The sequence below is a fragment of the Passer montanus genome, unplaced genomic scaffold, assembly GCF_014805655.1.
Source record: "Passer montanus isolate IOZ18808 unplaced genomic scaffold, ASM1480565v1 scaffold49, whole genome shotgun sequence".
Classification (NCBI taxonomy): domain Eukaryota; kingdom Metazoa; phylum Chordata; class Aves; order Passeriformes; family Passeridae; genus Passer; species Passer montanus.
The window spans coordinates 3,553,865-3,578,284 of NW_024369818.1; the positions used below are offsets into that span (position 1 = coordinate 3,553,865).

The 24,420-nt window shown below is 39.2% G+C and overlaps 1 protein-coding gene across 1 annotated transcript in view; it reads right to left on the reverse strand.

Annotated features, from left to right (window-relative positions):
- Positions 1-7,167: 7,167 nt before the first annotated feature.
- The window catches only part of KLHL4 (kelch like family member 4), a 38,070-nt gene continuing 20,817 nt past the window's right edge, over positions 7,168-24,420 (reverse strand). Inside the window, exons 4-11 of the mRNA XM_039722657.1 lie at positions 23,661-23,857; positions 20,261-20,473; positions 19,042-19,228; positions 15,447-15,671; positions 13,447-13,609; positions 10,708-10,920; positions 9,525-9,696; positions 7,168-8,788 (exon numbers count right to left, since the gene is read on the reverse strand). Coding sequence (XP_039578591.1) covers positions 8,729-8,788; positions 9,525-9,696; positions 10,708-10,920; positions 13,447-13,609; positions 15,447-15,671; positions 19,042-19,228; positions 20,261-20,473; positions 23,661-23,857 — 1,430 coding nt within the window. The 3' untranslated portion in view covers positions 7,168-8,728. The remainder of the gene's footprint in view (positions 8,789-9,524; positions 9,697-10,707; positions 10,921-13,446; positions 13,610-15,446; positions 15,672-19,041; positions 19,229-20,260; positions 20,474-23,660; positions 23,858-24,420) is intronic.

Here is a 24,420-nt window from a genome sequence, read left to right on the forward strand (position 1 = left end):
AACCCCTATTAATGATTACAGAAATGCAAATTAGTACTTTTCAGTTTCCAACAAGTAGCATAATTCTTCTCCAGCTTTGAATTATGTGTCCATTTGCTTACAATCTTTACACTTTAAAATGTTTAATTTACCTTTCCTTTTAAAGCAACCTCGGTCTACATTAAAAGTTATACTCTATATAAATTATACTATTCAGAAGAAGTCTATTAAGCTGCAATTATTTTTCTGTGCAATAGGCACAGAGAGAAAGAACTGATGCAAATCACACATGTGATGCTTCAGCAACCTCCCTTCAAGGCTACATGTACTACAGCCTTTATGGCATTGCAGAAAAATGGGGTTTCCTCCCTTATGAAGACAAACTTGAGAATCTAAGGGAATTTAATGTACTAAAGAATAAATTACAGGTTTATTTAAAGGTGTTTTGTTGTTATTATTGTATACAAAAAGAGTAATCCTAGCACAAAGGATGGGGAGTGGATAACTAAGAGTTAGCTACTGGATTTTCCTCCAGTCTTAAAGTCCAGTTGTGTGTGGCCACTCACACACTCAGATCCTACAGATTTTACTGTAAATAATGGTGCAGTTTATTGGCACTTTCTGGTGATTGTGTTAAAACATCACAGCAGGACATCAAGGTGTGACATCACTGAGCTGTGAGATTTCCTTTCCTCCCAGCCTGGAACATTTTTAGTGTTGAGCAAGACCAAAGAAACGTTCAGTAGAGCACGAAAATTCTTTAAAAGAAAATTTTGTTATAATTATTTAATTTTTTTTTTGGTGTAGCTGTACCTGAAATTGAAATCCTCTGAAATAAGGTGTGAGAGCTCATTGCACCAGGTCTGCAGCTGCTGGGAGCCACACTCAGCCTGAACAGCCAACAGTGCAGAGCAAACCCCACTGGTGGCTGTAAAAATAACCCCCAGCAGCTTCTGACCTCTCAAAATCTCACCTTGCAGAAGAATTTTAGAACAAGACCATTGATTCATCTGCTTTTCCCAGATGACTGGGATGTTGATTGATAAAGTCATTTGATGGGAGGATTTATTCTAAGGACGTCTAAAACTCATGGTCATGCTGGAAACAATTTATGGGTTTGAGTTTTAAAAATTGCACGTTTATTAAATGGTGCAAAACCTTCACCTCAGTTTTTGATAAATAGTGCAGAACCACCATGGCTCATTCCCCATTTGATTCATTGTGTTGCTTCCCCTCCTTATTTAGAAGTCATGAAAACTTCTCCTTTTGTCCCTTCTTTTTCTTTAAGACCACAAAAATGTCATGGTTGCACTCACAATGCAGGAGCATGGTGGTGATGAAGCCAACTAAAGAATTTCCCTAAAATGTGAGGGTTTAGAAGCCCTGCAGTTCCTGCTGTCCTGTGGCACTAATACTTATTCTTTTCCCTTTCCAAAATGAAAGGCTACTGAGTCCAGCGGAAATTCCAGCCCTGAATATGTATTAAAATGAATAAATACCATGCTTATGTCATAGCAATACTTTTCCTATTAGGAGACAACTGTAAATTAATTTCATTTAGTAAACCTGGCAGAGTGGATGACAGTTTGAATTGAAACAATTATATAAAGTTGCTGTCAGTCCAAATAAATGAATATACACTAGAAAGAACCACTTTTTCTTAAAAATGTTATGCATTTCAGTATCCTAATTAACATATTGATTTTAATGTTAGTGTTAGTTTTGGATTAAATGGTCACAGCTTCCATGCCCCAAAGAAAGAGGATTCCCCTGCAAATGGCCACACACAGACAGAAATTCCCTATTGTAAGAGCTATATGGGTTTTTTTTCTAGTAATATAATTTTCTGTTAAATCTGTCACTATTGAGACACATAACAAGCTTTTAAACTTTAAACATACATAAAAGTAATGGATATCTACTCAGAGATACACCACATCTTTCTTTCATTTAAAATGAAATGCTTCAGCCCTATTTGGAATTTTCTATTCAAGACAAACATTCATTTCTCTGGGATTGAAATACAGTTTTTTTCCTTTTCCTTCCTGTGAGCTATCAGCCAAACAGTCTGCTGTTTGGGGTATTTTTTTTTCAAGTCAAAATTAAATTAGTGATATTGTAACTCAGTACCATATATAAAAATTGATTTGATTTGTGAAAATAGCTTGGAGTGCCATTACAGCTGCACTGGCTAGACTGGGTGACTTTCTGAGCTATCACCTGTGGCAGACTGAAAATAAAATCTGTCTGTAGTGAAATTTGAGACATGCAGGAGGCTCAGGGTGTGGGGGGTTTACAGATTTAGTGTGGAATATCACCCTTTGGTCTTTGATCCTCCTCAAATCATTTGTTTGCTGGTTGGTTCTTGTTTGATCCTGTTGGGTTCTTCACAGAGGGAGCCTGAGTTTCAGTTTTCTCTTCCTCTTATCCTCTCACTTCTTATTGGAGAGAAGAGATTGACCCCCACCTGCCCGCAAAGCTCCTTTAGCTCCTTCTCCTTCCTGGGCTGTGCTCTGAAAAACTGAGAAATAAATTATCTCACCATTCCTTATTTAACACTCCAGCAATGGGACCGCATTAGAATAGGTGTCTGCTTCATTTTAAAATGAAGTTATTGTTTTATGAAGTGCATCTGGGCTCCTCATAGGTCATGAAACACAGAAAATAAAATCTGTTTATCATAAGGGAAAGGCATGGTCTGATGTATTTGATAGAACGGCTTGAACTCAGTTTATTTGACAGTTTATGACAGAAGAGCAAATGAGCTTTTAATAATGGAGAAAATAAACTTTTTATACACAGCAAATAAATTATATTTTAATTTGCAGATCACTTTTAGATTCTGGCAGTGCCCCTTGAAGTCCTGGCTCTGTCAATACAAAAGTATAAAAAATGCTTTTAGCTGAAAAAGAAGTTATTTGCATGCTCAAATCAAGAGCTTGCTGCTTGCAATTATCAATCAATATCCAAATACAATTCTACAAAATTCTGTTTAAACACTTACAAATGTCTGTTCTCAAGTGAGAATTTGAGAGTAAAACATATAGCACTGCATTTTAAATAATAACAACAATAAGTTGTGTCAATAAATTAGGGGACTACAAACCATTCAAGATAATGAGAATTATCAAATCGGTTTCCAAAAAATATTCCTGAAACAACTTTAGCAAAAGGTTACTTTTATCTGTAGCTGCAGTACTTCTATGAGAAGATGCCAGCCTTGTAGTGGACCTTGCATTATATCTGTCTCTGGAGGGCTGACTAAACTCAACAGTCATAAGAGAATTATAAGGGTTTTATGATGACAACCTAGTGGAGAAAAATACAAAAATAAAATTAAGTAAAAAAGGTTTGACCAGGAAAAAAAGAGAAGAAATACCAGGAGATACCAAACAAACAAAATATATGTAAAGTGAAGTTCACAGAGGTTGATTGCTAAAACATAAGAAAATTACATTATATTTTGGATCTTAGATCTTTTAACCTTTTTTAAAGGCCCTTCAGCTCTTTATTGCTAAAGAAAAAAAAAAAACCTCTTGGCATTTAATCACCATGAATTTTAACTCTGTTGCTATGTCTGCATGCTAGGTAATTGAAAGGTGAATTTATATACAATTTTCATCTCTAAGTTACTAAGCATAGTGTGAAACAGATTCCAAATAAAATGTTGCTTTCTGATCTGACAATTCTGTTGTTGGAAGGAAGAAAACAGGAAAGAAGCCTGTAAGAAATGCTGTTGTAAACACTTAGAGCTTCATTGCTCCTGCTTTGCTTCACGGCCCTTTTTACTTCTTGTAGTAAAACATCAAATGAGATTTTTATATTGTATTTTATTGTATTTTAAGGATCAAATTAAGTTGGACAGGTTCCTCAGAGGAATTACTTTTTGGGTTAGTTTTTTTCTCCTCCTCTGTAGTGTCTCTTTTAGCTCTGACCTCTTCTCTGCAGCCACTCCCAGTTTTGCAGGACATTGTTAATGGAGTGTGTACAATGCTGCTCGGGAAGAACATGCCATAGTGATTTTTCCTTATTCTTGTAGCGTGTTTGATTCCATGCAGCAGCTGCAGGCCCCTCTTCCCACAAAAGAATCTGATTACTGAGTGTGATTAAAACGAATTTTTCTTTATGTGGCACACTGTTTTCCCCAAGTGAATCAGACAAGCACATGTTCTTCTGAGCTTGGTGCAGTACTTGAGGTTGTAAAGACACAATCATCACAAGACTTTTTATTTACTATTGTTCAGCACAAACAGTGCAGAGTGAAAGAAACTAATGAGGTCTTTGATAATCAATTCTTATCAGAGATGCCTTGGGCAGAATGGGGTTTTTCAATTATCATCAGTTGTTCAGTAGCTGTACATAGGCTTTTATTTTTTCATCTAGAAGTGCTGATTTTATCTTTATTTTAAGAATGATTAGCTTACATTTGAATGCTTGAAATTAAAACTGTTCCCACTTGGACTGGTTTGGTGACAACTGGCATTATTTTCTGGTGCCTGATTTTACATGTGAGCACTGTCAGATAAAAGCTGAGCTTTGGGAGGGGAATCTCAAGGGCAGGAAAGCCTTTGGCACGCAGGGGTTTGGAGGATTTGGGGGCAGGATGTTTGTTTTTAAAAGAATAGGTGATTTTTTTGTGAGAATAAGAGGGAGGTAATGCATAGAGGAGCCTCTAGAGAAATGGGAATGTTTACAGAAGGGTCTCTGCTCTGACTCGGTAACTTTGATTCTAAATTTTCCTGAGGAGCTCAGCAGGGTCTGTGTGCAGGGAGTGTGTCTGTAAGGCAGCTCCGCCAACAAACGGAGGAGGCTCTGGAGACTGTTAAAGAGTGGATTTCTATTTCAAGGATAAATATTACTACAAGGTAGCCTCGTGCTCTCTTAGAGAGCCAGGATTCTCCAAAAATTGTCACATAGCACCATCTTCTGAGCAGAGCCTGAATGGCAAACCGAGCCTGAGCTGAGCTCAAGTCTCGCTCAAATCCCCGGTGCTCAGGACTTTGCAAGGACTGGGGGATGAGAAAAGTTTTCTCCAGTTTGCTGAAGAAGAGCACTCATTATTAAGAAATGGATCTAAGAGTGTCATGTCTGCCCTGAGTGAAAAGTTAATGGGCAAACATCAAGCAGCATTAAGGAAATTCACACTGAAATATCCTGTGTGGAAAATGTTGTATGTGCAACCCTGTCAGGGAAAAAGTCTCATGTTACTGCCTGGATTGAATTAATCCTTACTAAGTTCCTATACACTCTGAATGGAAGCTGTTCACTCCTTGGTTTGTACAATTTGAAGACACCCAGAACTGATCAATTGAGTTTGTGGTTTAGTGTAGCTGCGTTATGCAAGAACTAAAAAATTATATTCAATCAGGAATATTATTTATTTTTATTGTAACAGCTTTAAATAGCTCTAGTACTACTTTCCTCCAAGTATCACTGCTAAAGTTGTGGGATGGACTTTTCTGGGCTTATGCTCTTGGCTTAAAGATCTCCTGCTACACAGAGACAGGGTTAAGCTGCACCTTCAGCCTTTCCCAGAACTGATTTCAGGGGTAAGTGGTAGCCCTGCTCCTCATACATCCTATTTACATAAAGTATCATTGCTGCTGCAGCTCATGTATAGTTATCACCTAAACCTTCAGATTCTCTTGCTTTCTTTCCTTCCACCTTCCTGTTAAGAGCCCAATTTCCTTTTGTGGAGTGCTGGTTTCCTTTCCCATGGTTTTTCACTGCTGTACAAATAACACAGAAAAAACCAAAACAAAACCCTTAAAGTTCAGTAGTAAAACCACCATATCCTTCCCATCCTTTCCCTTTTCCCCCTACCTGTATTTATCTTGGTATTGTTTATATAACAAGATGCAGCCTTAAACTTAAAATTGAGGAAGTGCACTCGTTACTGGAGCCTTGCCACAGGAATGAGATCATCTCATAGAAATATTCACAGACATAGAAATATTCACATGCTCTGTCTCAGAGGTTGTGGTGCACGCTAGGAAAAGCTACTGAATTTATCAAACTGATAAATGGAGCTGCTTTCTGCCAGCTAAAAGCATGACATATTTTTTCTGCCTTATGTTATTTTTTACATAAGCAAACCTCATGATACGATTTCTTTAGAGAGCTGTAAAGAAATACAAGAAGTGTTCTGATACTTCTTGTGAGCCTTTATTAAATTACAGAAATGGCACTGTGTATTTTGAGAGATATTTAAGGGATTGTTTATATCTGGTTTTGCTGTTTCATGTCTTGTTTAATGATAGAGCATTTAATAAAATTTACAAGCTGAGAAGGGGACAAAGGCAGGCAGTTCTGTGTCATCTCTCAAAGATTCTGTATGTTTGCATTAAGGTGTTATAGACTTGAACAGGTTTTTGGAGATGGGCTTGTATTTATAAACCTCTCAGTTGGCTCAGGAGACGTGGCTGTTTTCTCTCACTTGAGGCTTCTGCCTTCTTTTTCCCAAGAAAACTTCAAATTCCCTGCAAAGGCTCAGTGGGTCAAGCCCATTGGCATTGTCAGTCTGTCCTGATGTGTCTCTTGCCCATGTTGGCATCAAGTTGCACATTGTTTGTATCATTTTTATGTTAGAATTTTAAAAATGAGCATTCAATGTCATTTTCCAAACTCATGGGGCTGTGCTGGTTCCTGGAAGCAGTGGTGTGCTGTTTTAGGAGAAAAACATGATTTAGAGCCTGAGTGAAAAGCAGCAGGGACACTCTCCCTTCATCCACACAAATCCTTATTCATATAAAAAATTCCACATGGCTGTTGCAGGACCAAAGCAGGATGACAAAGAATAGGGGGTAAATGTTAGGATTATTATTATCAGCGTTTAAAAGTTAGTGTTTGCTGCAAGAAGGTGTTCTGGGTAGGTGGATATTCAGCTTCCCTATGGACAGGGAGAGAGGAACAACACCCACCTCCCACTCCCCAGTGCCACTGGGCAGATCCTCTCTGTGCTTGGCCCCTTGTGTTTCAGATTCTTCATCTGCTGAGAATTAAAATATTTAATTATGTTCTTCTGATGTGACTTCTGGAACCCACAAGCTGGTTTAGGATTCATTCCCCATTTGCTTGGCAAGGGAGGTTTTGTGCACCTTTTGTTCTTTTAGAGTACAAAATTGGGATTGATGCTTCTGTGTCTTCTAGTTTTGAAAGTATAGTCCAAATATGAAATATAGTCCAAAATTTTCTTAGCAGAGAAAGTAAAGTTTATTTAAATGTAGCATGCTATATATAAACATAATTGATTTTTAAAGTTAAAAATGTTCTTCTTTTTATAAATATGCTTATGAGATTTTTTTTCTTTAGAGGCATTCAATAGTTTTAATACTATAAATTTATTTTAAAATAGCATATTGCTAAAATCTGAAACCACAGTATTCTAACAGGAAAGTTGGCCTACACATTCAGAGATCTTTGTCTCTGTCCTGAATTTTTTTATACTGACAAAACAACAACATAACAAACACTGAGGTGGATACTGACCAAATATTGTGCTTTACAGCATAGAATATCTTACATACATTCATTTTCTAGAATACACTTTCAGCATTTGAAATTATAAAAAATGAAATTAAAGCAAAACAGTAGAAATTGGCACACAAAAAGAAAATATCATGCATGTGGAATACTATGTGCTGTTCTCAGGTGATCCTTTTCCTGTTTGTTCTTGATTCTTATCATTCCACTAATTCCAGATAGAACATAAACAGGTTTACATAAAAGGTATCTAAAGTTACACAGTGGGAGTGGTTTATTCCTTACCATAGTTCTACTGTACATGAGAGAAAGCTGGTAATCTTCAGCTGAGGTCAAAGATTGTCATATCAATATGATATAAAAATTTCATTTTTGTAAGTTATATTCAAGGAATGTAATCATGTGATTGTTTTAAAATTTAATGCATGGTTATTATCCCAAGAATAGTCAGATTAGTTTAACACATACTGACAGTTGGTTAGTGGGCAAAGAGAAATCCATGAGTAACCTGACACACAGAGCAGCATTAAAATATCACCAATCTATGCACTGAAAATTATTGCAAATTCTATTTGCAGTATGTTTTGACAAGAGAGATTTCTTTCTGCTGGCACACAACAGGAAAAAGGTACTTTAACCCTACCATTCAATTCAATACACTGCTAAAAATGGATATTCTGTCACAGTTCTAACAGTGCTGGATGGTAAAGAACAAACAAATTATCTGCTTCTCTGATTTGATTTTAAAGTTAATTTAGGAGTTTAACTTCTGAATATAGAAATTAAGTTTCTTCTGCAGAGAATATTCTGTTGAGAGTAATATTTAGGAGTAAATATTTCTTTTTGTTCAGTTCCCTGTTGGATGTGTTTTATAGTAATTTTCATGTACTTAAAATATAAAAGCTTTTTTTATAAACTTTAGCATTCCTGACAACATAGAAAGGAAAAAGAGTTTTGAAAATCTTATACACATCTCTCACTGCTGCAATTTATAAATAACAGATACAATTTTGTAACAACCATTCAAACATTTAAATAATTTTACTGGATTTTACATATTGGGCATAACAAAGAGATTCACTTCAGCAAAGTTTTCTGATTTTTGTGATGCAGGAAGAATCTTCTGTGCTGAAATGGTGTGATGGCTCAGGGATAAATATTGTCTGTAAGGGAGGGCTGCTGAGGTGTGTGCAGTCTGCACTGTCCTGGAAATGTTTCTTGACTTCTGAGACTCCACTCAGTTCAGTTTCACAATAATTTACAGTCCTCAGGGCAACTTCACAACAACAACACATGCTCCAGCCCTGCCAATGTTGACAGGAACTTCCTAGAAAGGAAAAGGAAAAAGGAAAAGGAGGAAAGAGTTTTAGTAGCACCCTATGGATAGGACAAGAAGAAATTGCTTTCAGATTAATAGGAAAGTAATTTGTTTATTCAAAGTGATGTAATGCTAAAAAAAGAGGTTTAACTAAGATATGAAAACACAGTTTGGGCTTTTTGACAAAATTCAGTTACAAGTGTTTAGCCTGGGGTTGTCCCCTGGCCTTCACAGCCAGTGTCCCAGGGACTGTGTGGCTGCAAAAGGATCCTGGCAGTGCAGAGATTTCCTCTTGGTCTCAGTGTGGGGGGCATAAATATAAAAGTCTGGAGGTGCCTCCAGAAGAGGGCATGGCTGACAAACACACCAGATCTACCAGCAGGGAATTCGAGCACTTAAAACCCAAACTGATTCATGCAAGCTGGTTTGCTTGCTCATGCATTTCTTCCACCCCTCAGTCTGAAAAGTTTTATGTGGTTATTTTACAGGAGAGGGCACTGACATTTTAGTGAAGCCCACCTACAGTGTTATATAGTACTACCTACATCCTTACATCGCTTTTCCCCAAACCGGCGATACTTTCACGGTTATTTGGACAGAATTATTCCTAGCTGCAGGATTACCTACATCCTTACACGTCGCTTTTCCCCAAACCAGCGATACTTTCACGGTTATTTGGACAGAATTATTCCTAGCTGCAGGAAGAGCCCCTATCTTCTGAGGCATCACCTGTGATCCCATTTACCTCTGTCCACTCGTTGTTCTGAGCATCGTAGGACTCCACGGTGTCCAGGTAGGAGTGGCCGTCGTAGCCCCCCACGGCGTAGAGCCTGTCCCCCAGGGGACAGATCCCCACCGCGTCCCGGGGCACGCTCAGAGGGGCCACCGTGGTCCAGGCGTCTGTTTTGGGGTCATACCTGGGAAACGTGGGGGTCAAATTCAGAGAAATGCGTGGTGGAGACACGTTTCAGGTTTGAATTGCTGATATTCGCTTGTCGTCTCCTGTGTTGCTTTTCTGAACTGAGATGTGATTCAGCTTTTGATTTAACCACTAGAGGGGCCTTCAAGCACACAGAAAATGCTCCCGTTTTCACTTTTTGATTGCAATCTCTTCATTTTAATTGCATTAAGCCATCAATACATTTTAAACACAAATGAGACCTGAGGGGATGATAGCATGGCCACCAGTTGACTCAGCAAAACTAATTTCAATATATTCTTATTTTCTTCCTCCATAGAGCTTTTGGTTTTCTTTTTGTTGTTCGAATTAATGTTTTCAGAGAAGTTTACTATAAAAGAAGTTAAATATCTTGTGTAGTAGCTCTAAGTTTCTCACATGAAATGCGTGGCAGCACCTTATATTAATATTGATCTTATTTCTGATCTATTCCAATATAAATTACAGTGAATTCCAGGTAATTCCTGCTTCACCCCATTTAACTGAGAAGAGAATTTTGCCATTGTTGTTCACAACAGGGTTTAACACCCGCTCAGTTTTCCTTCCTTTTCCCCAAATGAAAAGTCTTTGTGATATTTCTTATATTTTTACAACTTTCATCAGTATCAGTCAAATTACTGAAAGAACAACTGAAAAGTATTTCAATCCTACAGCACATGGCACAAGCAGCCTAAACCTGGGTTCTGGCATTTGACAAATAGGAAGGTCACGTGTTGAATTTGTCCCAGTACTTCAGTTCCTTTTACCTGGCTCTTGGGTAACTCAGGCAGAAGGGAGGAATTTGCTGCTGAGGTTTAATTCTTTTGCCATCACAAAAGTATTGGAAATCAGTTATTCCTGCTCAAAATATTATTTTAAAAAGGCAGGATATATTTTACAAACACAGCATTCCAACTGTGAAGAGAATTTATTCTAGAATCCCTTCCCGGAACGTAAACAGAAAAGAAAAAAAAGCAAAATAATTTCTTACCTCTCTACGCAGTCGGACAGGCGGGAGCAGTGGTTGGAAGCAGGAGCATCGTGGCCTCCCACGGCGTACAAAAACCCGTTGTAGGTGGCCACACCAACACCACCTCTCCTCTTGGACATGGAGGCACACAAACTCCACTTGTTTGTGTGGGGATCAAAACACTCCATGGACTTCAGGCAGGAGCTCCCGTCTCGGCCACCAACTGCGTACAGCCTGGGACAGCAGCCCACAGGCAGGAAAACAATTTCAGTCTTTATTCTCCCACTAATAAGAATTTTATCTGGCTGACTTCATTCAGACCACTTGGAAATTGCCATTATTTGCTGCTCTCTGGAACTTCCTTTGCTCAAAGGCAAACATGTCAGATGTTTATCTAATACAAAGCCATGTCAGATCAAGTTTCATTCTTCACTTACAGTGGAAATGTTCAAGCAGCCCTATATGAAAATTAAGTTTAAAAATTCATGTCGGGTTCTCTAAATGTGAGCCAATAGAAAGAGCTGAACTGAAAGATGCTGCATATGTTTGAAACATATGGTGGCATTCCCTGGGACAGGGTTACAGAGTATTCAACATATTAGCATATTATAAGTTTTTTCCTGTTCAGTTAACTTTAATAACTTGAATATATATCAAAAACCACATATATAACATATAGTAAATATATTTTTCTCTGAGTCTGTATTTAAAAAAATCTGCAGGACAGAAGGTACCACCTTGTGTCATCTTGTCTGTTCAACCCAAAGGCACTTAGCAAAGGGAGATTTAAACAGCTGATGTTGGGGCAACTTTTAGGAATAAATTGTGATAATTATGTTAAAAAACATCAGGGGTTGTGGCTTTTTGTCAATGAATTTTCCAAAGCCTGAACTTTTCTGGTCTCAAGCTGACTTGGATGATGCTGGAGTAGAATGGAATATAATAGAAGATGTGTTCAGGTGTTGAGTGTGGTGGTTTTTCTGTGCCCTTTCAGATCTTTGGTATTGTTTTCTGCCATGAAATCGAATTTATTTAGTGCAGCTCATTAGAGACCTAGGGAAACGTGGAACTTGCCCAGAGTAAATCATGTAAACCAGATCAGCTGAATTTTCCTTTGGAAGTGCCTGTTTTTATTCCAGAGACTTAAAAAGCTTTCAGATTTCTCTAGTGCATATTTTAACTAGAAGATTCTTCTATTCACCATTAGAGTAATAAAAAATCCCCAGCTCTCTCTCTCCTAATGTTTGTTCACTTGATAAAATTGAATTTGGTTGTGCAGTTTGTTGTCTGATCCATACAGAACTTGAGGCTTTGATTTCTTTCTTTTCACATCATGCCATTGATACAGCCTGCTTGTTTACACAGCTTTCACGGGGTAAGGAAATCTCTGTGCAGACAAAGTGATTGGTTGGGATCCTTTGTTTTCCACAACATGTCTACAAACACAGTGGTCTTTCCCATTCTCTAGGGAAAGACCAAATATAGCATTATTGACTGATGTTTTCAATGGACCATTTATTGGTCCAAAAGTGCTGCTCCACAGATATGCAAAGGCTTTTCTGGTGGGGTGAAACAGGAAAAAATATGGTGTGGTTTAGGGAAACAGGAAAAGGAGAAGCATTCTCTTGGTGGAGCACAGCAGTAGCACTGAGTGATGGACATTTGATCTCCTGGTATGCCAGAAATTACATCAGCAGACTAACAGACGTGATTTAAACCCTGCTGGAGACAGTTTGTATCAGCAATGATTGAGAACAGAGTCAGGATTGGGCTGATTTCCTCTTTGACAAAGTGGTTTCCTGCATGTTGCTGCCGTGGAAGGCACCAGGAGGAGTTTCTGGTGGAGTTTCTGCTGAGAATATTTCCTCTGAGGTACAGCAGGGACCTGGAGAGGCACTTCTGCCTTTCTTGCACTTGTGAGCTAAGATTTGAATCCTGCCTGCAATATGAATGCAAACCCCCAGCTTGCATTTACAAATATCTCTTTGCTGACATCTCTGTTTCTGCTTTTTATCCTTCACTTTTTTGGGTATTTACAAAGAGATCGGGGAGCCAGTGGCAAAGGTTCCAGGCAAATGCAGTTTTCTGCCTGTAACTGAGTGTTCCCAGCCCCTACAAACTGCTAAGTGCTTCCCACAGGTTTAAACAAGAAATGATGGCTCAAACTGCATTCTCCATAACCAGAGGCTTTTTAAAAAGGTTTTTGTAAGATTCACACAGTTGTCTGCTCCCATGTAAAAGGGCTTGAGTGGCTTTAGCATCTCAGCAGACTCTTTAAATACATTAACACTTGATTTTGGGTATTTAAGCAAGAGTCTGAGGGCAGAGAAAATCTGGATAGGACAAGATTTATAAGGGCTGTTTATTCCTTACCTAATTAATAAACTCATTTTGTTTCCATTAAACACTTCATATACCTTTTTGGTATATTGGCTGTGAATTTGATTTTTCTTTTAAGTAGCTGATTTTATACCCTCATATGTTACATTCTAGGTAAAATTCTGATGTGCATGTAATAACATTTTCACATTGCTATAATTTAAAAGGGCTGAAATGTTTTTAAAACCTGTCTGCAAGCCTGAAATGAATTTGCCACACAGCAGAGGAAAGGCTTTCCTTTCTTATTTCTACACATTACATTTTTATCTTTGTTTCCTTGAGGTCATTAATAACCATAAGCCTGAAAATAAAATTCAAGGAAAACAAAATGCAGGGAAGGAAGCAAATGAAAGGCCAGAGAGAGGTTTTCCTGTGCCATACTTGCTGTTGAGGGCTGCGACCCCGACGGTGCTCCTGGGGGTGGACATGCTGGCCACGTAATTCCACTGCCGTGCCTGCGGGTCCCAGCGCTCCACTGTGTTCAGGTAACTCCAGCCATCGTGGCCACCAACTGCATACATCGGTCCTTCAAGCATTGCTACTCCTTGAGAGATAGAATTAGGGACAAATTATCTCTTGGTTTCAGTGACCAGCGGTGAATTCATTCCGTGCGTTAATTCCCTGTATGCAGATAAGCAATTTCGGCTGGTGTTAAATGATCTGAAAGCTGCCTTTTCATTTGGAAGAATAAATAGAGATAAACAAGCACTTCACGTACAGTGCTCTTCTAAACAACCATTATCTTTTGCCAAAAGATTAGAGGAAAGCTGCTTTAGTTCTGCTGTTCTCTTCTTGGACTTTTATCTCTTTCACTTCTGGTGACCTTGCTCTGAAACAAATTTGAGCCCCTAACTGGGGAACGATGTTGTTCTCCTACAAAAATGCAAAGCTCTAGTCAGGCAATGAAAAATATGCCCAAACCAGCAACCTCTCCTAACTCTGAGCCAGCTGAAGCTCTGTAGTGCTGCCAGCATGAAGCCTGGGTGGGTGGGTAGCTGGCTGTCCTTACCAGCTAAAGCACCACAACATTTTAATGCATTTTGGATAAGAGCTGGCTCCTATCTGCTGTCCTTGAGGCACAGGAGAGCCAGCTTGGCTGTCACTGCAAAGCTCTGTGTGGACAAAGCCTGGGCCTTTGTGCTTCTGCAGAGAAAGGCTTTGGTGCCTTCCCTTTGGGAGCTGCTGCTGCTCTTTGCTCCCTTTGTTAGGTGAGGCAAAATGTCTCAATCCAGCTGCTTAAAAGTTTTCTAAATCTGTCTTTCAGGCCTAAATATACATGGCCTGATTTCTTCAAAAGCACCAACTCCACAGAATCTCCCTGAAGGTAATGGGGACTGTAAGAGTGAGGCAGCTTTGCACAGATTGAAGCCAAACTTTGGACACTCCAATTTATGGCTGTGACCTACTTGTTGGGGACAATTATGCCCCCGCAGTTAGGAATTATAAAGGTTTCAATGCAAATTATTTCATCTGTTTGGTCTCCTTCCCCTTTGCCACCTCCTAGTATTTGGTTTCATAAATTTTATGCTCTAGCTGGTAAGAACCCTACACGACCCTTTCTCTGTCAAGCAGTGGAGAAGGTGACATAGGTAACATTGCTTTGCCAAATAATCTGTATCAATCTTTCTCTATTATCCATAAAAATAAAAATATTCCATGACATCTGAACTTACTGATGATTTCAAGCAATAGCTGTTTCTGTAATTTAAGAGAAGCCAGGTTTTTCATAAGGTCTGGGATATATAAATTCAGAAATCATCATATTCCCTCTGTTACAGTTTACTCACCTGTAAACTTAGCCTTATCTTTTATAGTTCTGGAAATAAATTCTAGATTTCATATTCATATTATTCCTTCAGTGTGAATAATATTAAGGATTATTTTGCAGTAAAAAAAAAAACAAACATAGATGCTAAGCCACAGCAGAGCTCTGTAAAACTTGTTGTAATTACAAAATTAGAACTGATGAAGTTGTACTTATTTCCATACATTGTTTTCTGAATGCCCTGATCTGAATTACAGAGGTGATGGATACCTCTGGGCTTAATTAATAATTTATTTTTAAAAAATAGAATCATGTTGTTATTGTATTGCAAATGTATCCCTTGACCAGTAAATCATGTGAAGTTGATTACTTTCACTATAGCTTATATTTTGGAATTTCCTACCAACAAAATTAACTCTGGAACACCAGTGCTAGTTGAGTGGATACTAATAAAATCATCAAATTATGGCAATGGGCAAATCTCTCTTTGAAAAACGTCCTCTACAAACATTGCTGCGTGTCACTGCGTGCTGTTACAAGTTTTTCCCAGCAGTGCTGGAGTCAATCAAACCCCTCTGTGTGTGCTGGGGGTTTGCAGAGGCAGAGCCCCTCTTACCCAGGCCGTGCCTGTGTGTTGACATCGGGGGCATCACGGTCCAGGCCTTGGTGACGGGGTTGAAGCACTCCACGATGTTGGAGGTCTTGAGGCCGTCCCTGCCCCCCACGATGTAGAGCTTGTTGTCAATCACTGCAACCCCAAACTGCAGCCGCCGCCCGTTCATGGTCCCAATCTGGATCCAGCTGTTGGTCCTCAGGTCGTATTTCTCAATTGTGGTGGTGCCTGTGGAAAACAGAGACAGCCTTGGGCCTTGGAGTGCTCAGCAGACAGCAGCCAGCTCAAAACGTGAGGAAATTCTAAATATTGAAATTCTGTGTGTGAGGCTTTGCTGTGAACTTCAGTTCTCACTTGAACCCAGTGAGAAAGCTGCATTAATTGTATGCATGGTTGGCAAGTCTATGAGAATATACTGGTGGCAAGAAATGGAGAATTAAATTGTGGCAGTGTGGCAGTCACATTCTCTGAAAAAATTCCTTTGCCCGGGGTTTTTCTCCTGGGAAGCTGAAAGTCAGCCAGAGAGGACTCATAGAAAAGGAAAACAGTTCTTATCTCATTTGCTTCTCCTGTGTTGTGCTCAAGTGTGGAATGTGTTTGGAGATTGTTTGCCCACAGGTGATTGTTTCATTGGATTCTGCTGAGAGTTTTGACTCATTGGCCAATTGGGGCCAAGCTGTGTCAGGACTCTGGAAAGATTCACGAGTTTTCATTATTATCTCTCTAACATTCAGTAAATATCTTTTCTGTATTCTGTAGTATAATATTCTTTAATATAATATAGCATAACATAATAATAAATTAGCCTTCTGAGAACATGGAATCCTCCTCGTCATTCCTGCCTTTGTCGGGGGTGCCCGAGCATTTACAATACGGCAATTTTTGTAGCACTGCAAATTTTGGAGGTGAGTTAAATCTGTTGCTTAAATATCATGACAGTAGGGGGTTTGTGAGTTTGTTTTGTTTGGTTTTTTTTTAATATTCCTTATGAATACAGTGCCTCACAACAATCTACTCTTTAACCATGTATGTGCCTGAAGCATTAGTGATATTAAAACCAGACTCCATGTATCTGTCTGAGGAACTGGACAATCATCCTCAGGGATCCTGTGGATATTTTCCCTTTTGGGGTGGAGTCAGGCAGGAGGCAGGGCTGTGTGGGAGTGCACACCTGGTTCCCACAGGTATCTTCCCTGAGGCCCAGCCCTGCAGGAGCTGCTTGGCTGCTCCAACACACCAGCCACATTTTCCATTTCTTTCAGGTCACCGGACCTGCAGTAACATTTTACTGAAACCCTTCCTGAGGCAGGAGCTCTCTGCCATTCAGACTGACACTTCTCCACGCTCCCATCACCACTCAGGAGCCATAATTTCTCCTCTGAGAGCTGCTGAGCACAGCAAGGCCACGGCTCAGTAAGAGCTGAGGCAGAATTGCCACTGCACGCTGGAGCTCAAATTCAGCTCAGTCAAAGGCAACCAGATGAGGAAAACAGAGCTGATTTCTTGTTCCTTGGCTGGGATTTGAGACCAGACAAGTGGTGTTTTGGAGATAACTACAGGCACTTTGTGGCTAAGAAATTATTTTTACAACAGGAAAACAGCCATGCAATAAAGCAGAAAAGAAAGGTAGGATTTGGTTTGGAGATCTGTTAGAGATCACCTGATGCACTCCAGAAATTCAGTGAAATAAGAGTTTATCTCATGCTGTCTTTTCTCTTATCTATATGTTTTTCCTCATGCATAGCTTGGGAAATAAACTACCAGCCCCATCTGCAATAAAAGACAGAAATTCTGCTTTCTCCCCTTTATCCAGAGCAGCTGGGTTTCTTTGCTGTTCTTTCCATCTTGTTATTCTGTTTGCTGCTCTTTGCTTTGATTCTTTCTCATTTATTCTGTGCTAATACATGAGTGCCCCAAAGTCCTCCACTTCAAAGGAAATCTCTCACACTAACTAAAACACAGGGAAAATGAAGTCAAGTTTAAGTGTGTTCAGCCATACCCTGTGGGCTGTAATTTTTACAGAGGCTCGAAGATTTGAAAGTCACAAAACCTAACGTGGTTTAGGCGCATTCCCATTTTTCAAAATTCCAGCCCAAAAGCACCTCTTTGATCTTCTTTTGATCACTGGAATTTGAGATTTGTCTTGGTATCCCACCTGAGATAAGCACAAAGGCAAAGCTGGCGTTGCCTGGTGTCTGTGTCTATCACAGGCAGTGTGTTATTGCCAGGGGTGGGAGATATTCCCTTCTCAGAGCTGTTCCTCCAGAGCATCCTGGTCTCTTTCTGCTGTTCCTTTATCTCCCACTCCAGCCCAGGCTCCAAATCTGAGTCAGAGCTGTGGAGGACAGCAGGAGGAGCAGAAGTGCTGTTCTTCTCACCCATCAAAAGGCAAAAGTTCAAACAGTTGGCTTCACTCCAAGGTAAGAAGTGAGAGAGGCACCAAGAGGAAGTGCAGATGTTGACTCAAATAACCCTTTCTTGCATAACCTTTACTAGGAAAAAACAATTGGAAAATCGTGTTCTTATTTTAGGGGAAGATACTTTAAAGATTACCTGGTTGTCTGATACAATTCATAAATACTCAGTATCGCTAATGAATCTACTTAATTGCACCAGATTAACTCCAATTTGCTAAATTGTGCTAGGAATGAGTGTTTTCATGTTGTGCTGGCGATGAATGTGTATTCTGCACTTGATTTGATTGCACAGAGATAGGGAGGTAGCTCTGCAAGGTCTCTCATGTGGGGAAAAATCAGTCGTCAGCAGCTTTTTGTAAACCATGAAATGGATTATCTTCTTTGTGATTCTATTAAAAGTGAACTCACACAGCTAAAAGTAATTCTGTGCTGCAAGTCGCTAGACTTTAAACTAATTAGAGTTCTCTGGCTCCAAGCTGTGGGTTTGAAGTTGAGGTTCCTGCAGAAAATGATTTAATATTCTGCCACCTAAATAGAATAGTGCAATGTTTAAAGCTGTAACCTGATTGCAGTTGTGAAAATCAAATAATAGAAACTGGAATATATTTATAATAATTAACTTTCAGCTACTAACCTGAAAAAACCCCCCTGTGTTTGAAGTCCTGAAGAAAAGCTGTGTTCATGAAAAATACAAATCTTTCCACCTGTAATGTTCTAATAAGGATTTATAAGCATTAGGTAAGAGTTCTCTGTAGTTCAGTGATGCTTTTTGGTTTTATTTTTCTGCTTCTCTGAAATCTTAACTTTCTTACTTTGTCAGAATATAGACCACAAGGTTCAATATTTTAAAAAATCCTGAAACATTTTAAATATTTACTTTTTCTTCTGATTTGTAAATTCAACTATTTTTTCCCAAAACTTCATACTGAGTATAATCTTAAAAATCACCATATGACTCAAACTTCTTTAGTCTGCACCTAAATATAAGTGTATTGTTTACAAATATGATTCTTGCAAGAGGAAAGCATTTCTGACAGGATTCTGTTCTGTGATTTGCTTTTTCTTCTTTTTTACCCCTAAACTGACATTTTCCTATGGGAAATATTTAACTAAATGTCATGTATTCCCATGCTGTCTGTCATACAATTAATTAATCCAGACAAATTAACTTGTGGGCTCACCTTTAGTGGCATCCATGCCCCCCACAGCATAAAGGGCACCCACTGTGGATTTCCTGGGCTTGGTTCGGGGGCTCTGCATCATGGAGCGTCGCTCTGGCAGCAGGTGGTACTTCATGGCCTCCATGAGAAGCTTCTGGCACTCAAGGTCGTCTGCAAACATTGGGCTGTTTTCTAGATCAGCCAGTAGCTAAGAAATGGGAAAAAAAATCATCTTGGTATACAGCTAAATCATTAAAATTGCATGTATTTGAATAATTGAGTATTTGTAGTTACAAATACTCATTTTGAGCTCACCACTCTCTTGTGCTTTGCTGGGAACTCTGCTTTAATGCAAGCAAAACTATATAAAGGTGGAGGGGAAAATTCTATGAGTGTGATGGCTTTGATTAATTTTTTCCTACATCTTTTTTTTAACTTTTAAAAATTACTCAAATCAGAAATTTGTAGTACTGCACTCTATGCAAAACTGCTTATGTGAGTAAATAAATCTACCAGAGAGTACTGAACATCTCTGGAATATTAGAAGATACCAAATGTATTTAAAATTAAGTGTGTATGGTACTTTTATATGTTACTCAAGGCAGAATATTTGCAGCATCAGTCATGCAGATTCATAAAGTGTCCTGACTGACAGTCTCAATATTCTAAATGCAGTTTTGAGGAGACATAAAGATTCCTCTATGACACAGACACAGCAGTGTCACCCTTCTGGAAAACAGAATGTCCAGCTCTGGAACTTGATGGATGAATTGTCTCTTTCAGAATTAAGGGACAAATAATGTCAGTGCTCAGAATTGTCAGTAATAATTTAGGCCCTTTTATATCTGCCTGCTTTTTATGGCATTAAAGAAAGAATAATTGTGGTTTATCTGTCCTGCAGTTTGGTAAATCTAAAGAAATATCTTTGCATGGAATCTAATCCTGTGTTAGAGGAGAACTATTACAATGGAGCACTTGGCTTTTGGAATAGATTGGCATTTTTTACAAGCAATTCTGAGCCTGGTAATCACACTGGCACTGGGGGTTTCTTTTCCATCTGTGTTCAAAAATCATGAAGATATATAGTATATAATTAAAAAAAAATTAAAAGGTTGAAAAAATACCAATAATCTCCAGTCCCAACCAGAATCTTTCCACAAAGCTCTCCTCTCTGCCTACAGGATGCCCAAGATGGGCATTTCAGCTGGCAGAGCTCCCTGTTAACCCTTCACATTCCTACCTGGGGGGGCAGCAGGGGCAGTCTGATGTAGGAGAGGAGCATCCCCAGGTCCTGCTGTCGGGTTTGCAGGTCGTGCCTCACCCACATCATCAGGGCCTGGAAAATTGCCTCCTCGTCCGGCACGTTGATGTCGTCGCTAGACAAGAGCTTGGCAATTTCATTAGCTGGGAGCAAAAGAAATTCCTGGTTTTTTATTACTTCTATGAAGTGTTCCTAAAAATAAAAGAAGATTTCAATGCACTGGTGATTTTCACAGGTAGAAATAGCTTTTTCTTAGATGAAGTAGGCTTTGTGAATATTTCATTCAGGGAAATGCTGTGGATGTTCTAAAGACCACTGAATGTCCTTCTACCATTTAAGGGAGATTTTGGTTGCTTTTTGCTGCCCTACTCTTGCAGAACTGAGAAATAATGTTCATTTTCACACCACCATGCTGCAGATGTCTTTGTCCTGGCTTAGGGATTTGCCACTGGCACTTTTGTTCATCAGTGTGATCTTAGCTCTGTGGCTTGATAGAAATAGTATTTGAAGATAAAATGTGCATTTTAGAAGCGCCAAGTGGGCACTCAAATAAAATGTGTCCCTTCTGTTGCAGATTCAAAGGTTTTGAGCCAAATAAACCAAAACCTTCCAATCCTTTTGCAGCGAGCTGTGCCAGCTGCTGGCTGTGTGACTGTGCTCTGAGGGCAAGAAAATCCAGCTCACTTTTCTTTTGGGCGATACAAAGTTGGACAAATCCCAGTAAAGGGTTATCAGCCTTTTAGCTACTGTTGTGATCAAACTCCCCAACTCCAGAATGCCCACATGGGTTAAATGCCTAGAATTTCATAGAATTATTTTTCATTAAAAAAATATTGTACAATTGAGTTACAACAATATCACAGTTGATGTCAATATATAGGATATAAATATATATATATATATTCTCATTTCCTATCAAATTCCAAAGGAAAAAATAAATTTGGCGAAGAGAGTGAGGGAGTTATATTACTTGCAAATAGATGCATGTAAGAATTCATTATGGCATTTGAAATAGAATTTTTATTTCTGTACCTAGAATTAATATGTCTTCTTTCGGAACCAGGTTGAAATAGGACAGTTGAAGAAATTTTAGTAACTGATGTTTTGTTTATTTTTAGCAGTTTCTCCACTTTCTGTAACTCTTTTCAAGTGTAGCCAGGATGCAAATACAGAAGTATCAGTGATTAGAGGAGATGTCAACTTTGGTCTGTTATGCATATCCTGCTTTAATATTTGGGACATTCAGAGAACAGGGACAGGAAGGCCAGTCCACTTCTAGTTACAAATATAGCCCAAGTTGTTTATCAGAATGAGCTCTATCTGCACGAAAAGATACCAGGCAGGAAATTGTTAATACTCTGCTTCTGTGGCCAAAATATTGCAGGGAAGGTCCCCATTGTGTCTGGTTTTACTGAATGGATCTGGTATTTACAGCACATCTGAAAATGTAATGGGCTCTATATTTACAGGACAAATTTCTATCTTTTCCCCTCAGTTCCACATTTTCACCAAATAAGCCTGAACGTTTTACTTATCCCCTTCCATAATGTCTATGTGTTTATGCATTGTTATGATCTCCTGTTCTCCAAAGGCGTTTTTCTAATATCACTGCAAGGGTTTGAAACAGATTTTTATTTCAGAGGTGCAGGTTTCCTCTTCTCTTTCTAAGCTGTCAGTAGCAAACGTGGTGGGTGGGTTTGTGGTCCAGGTCCTGTTTCATGGCAGCATTTTCACTCTGTTCCATGCAAGAACTAGAGGTGGTAGAAGTTGTTTTCCAGGAAAATAATATAAAACTTATGTCCAGTGCTGCTGAGTCTCACAGAGTCATCATGATCCTTCATTTTAGGAAGTTCTTAATGACTCAACTCTCAAATTTTCGACATGTGGTTTCAAAAAATAATAAAGGTTGAACTCCTGGGAAAGACTGGAGGATTCAAATGGTTAAAAAACTATAAACAAAAATTGTTGTCATAATCTCTTTGTTGTTTATTGTCTCAAGATCTTTACTGTCATAAAATCATAAATCCAACCATAATATTTTATTTCAGTTTTGCAGAAATCTGAACCATAATTTTAAATGCCTGAAGCTGCCCCCCACATTCTCACAGTGGTGGGAGGAAAGAGGCAACAGTAGAGGGGGATTTCCTGAATTTGGATGAATATAAAAAGGTTTGGAGCAGCAAGGACAACAGAGTTTTATACAGGCTGAGCAAACTTCTATCTTAAATGCCCCGTTTCAAACTGTGACATGTAAAGGGGATGTAATTTCTGCTAAACAAAGCATTCATGGCTGTGCCAGGGAGGAGCACAAGCAGTGCCCTCACCTCCTTCAGCAGGGGGACAGGCACAATCCCCTGCTGCAGTGTTCTCAGCATTATGAAGCCTCTAAACTGGTTCTGCCGTCCTCCCCTAATATTTCAAGCAGAAAGTTGTCATGGGTCTCATAACAAGTATTTTTTTTAATATCTATTTAGCTGTGGAAGTTGCCATTCTTTTTGTGTGTTTTAAGCTGTGATAGCACATCTTGTTGCCCTGAATATTTATCCCTCAATGTGGTTTCATAGCAAGTTATCTCACTTCTCTGTTTCCCATGCTCTGAATATTCATTTCTTGCTTTGAGCCAGAGGAGGATTATGTTCCAGTCAGGGACGTGCTTCTTTTTAGCATTCCAAATCTTCCAATACATTCTGTGTTTTGACTCTTTTTATGTGTGTCTCACCTTAAAATCAGCTTTAGAATTTTCCTTGTGTGGAATCAAAGGTACAAAATGGCCCATTGCTGTTTGTCTCTAGACACGAGCCATGTTAAGGCCCCATTACATTTTTTGGCAGGAGTAGGTACCACTCGTTCTGCAAATTTAAGTTCACTGAGGCTGCCTTTCTACAGGGCAAAACTGAAATGGGGAACAACAGAAGTGAGTATTTCTGTGAGTAATTGTGACTGCAAAGCTGTCAGCTGTTCACCTTACCATGGTGTAGGTGTGGGCCACCTTGAGGAGCTCGGTGCAGCCCTGGGCGTCCCCGAAGGAGCGGATTCCCAGGCAGTTGGAAGGGTGCAGCTGCTTCATGAGGAAGTTGCAGCACACCTCAATGACCTGGGAGAGCTGCAGAAGGCATGCAGCAGCCAGCAAACTCTCTATTGTGTCTTCCTTCAACTCGAGGATACCTGGGCAGTTTTTTAGGGGAAAATAAAAAAGAAAGTTTTAAGTAATTTCCCTCGTATTTTAAAACTTTGTCACTCTTTGACTTTTCTCTGAGCTGTCCTGTGGTTCACAAATCCATTTTCCTTTCTAGCTGAAAGATTCCTGAAGTGAGGAACAACAGAAGTGAGTATTTCTGTGAGTAATTGTGACTGCAAAGCTGTCAGCTGTTCACCTTACCATGGTGTAGGTGTGGGCCACCTTGAGGAGCTCGGTGCAGCCCTGGGCGTCCCCGAAGGAGCGGATTCCCAGGCAGTTGGAAGGGTGCAGCTGCTTCATGAGGAAGTTGCAGCACACCTCAATGACCTGGGAGAGCTGCAGAAGGCATGCAGCAGCCAGCAAACTCTCTATTGTGTCTTCCTTCAACTCGAGGATACCTGGGCAGTTTTTTAGGGAAAAAAAAAAAAAAAAGAAAGTTTTAAGTCATTTCCCTCGTATTTTAAAACTTTGTCGCTCTTTGACTTTTCTCTGAGCTGTCCTGTGGTTCACAAATCCATTTTCCTTTCTAGCTGAAAGGAAAATAAAAAAGAAAGTTTTAAGTAATTTCCCTCGTATTTTAAAACTTTGTCACTCTTTGACTTTTCTCTGAGCTGTCCTGTGGTTCACAAATCCATTTTCCTTTCTAGCTGAAAGATTCTTTAAACAGATATTTTAACTTACAGGGTTTGGTGGATTTTGCATACAATGCCTGGGACATTTTTATTGGAACTTTAACAGCTTTAGATCCAATCTGGATTGGTAAAAAAAAAAAAAAAAGAAAATTGTGATTTGGGAAAAAAACCATTCCAAAACAAGGCTCTGAGTAACCTGGTTTTGTGGAAGGTGTCAGGGTTGGAGATGGGTGTTTTTTAAACTCCCTTCCAACCTAGAGTATGAAAATTCATATATCAATGAACAAAAATACATATAATTTTCTATAAACAGAGCTTTAGTATTAAAA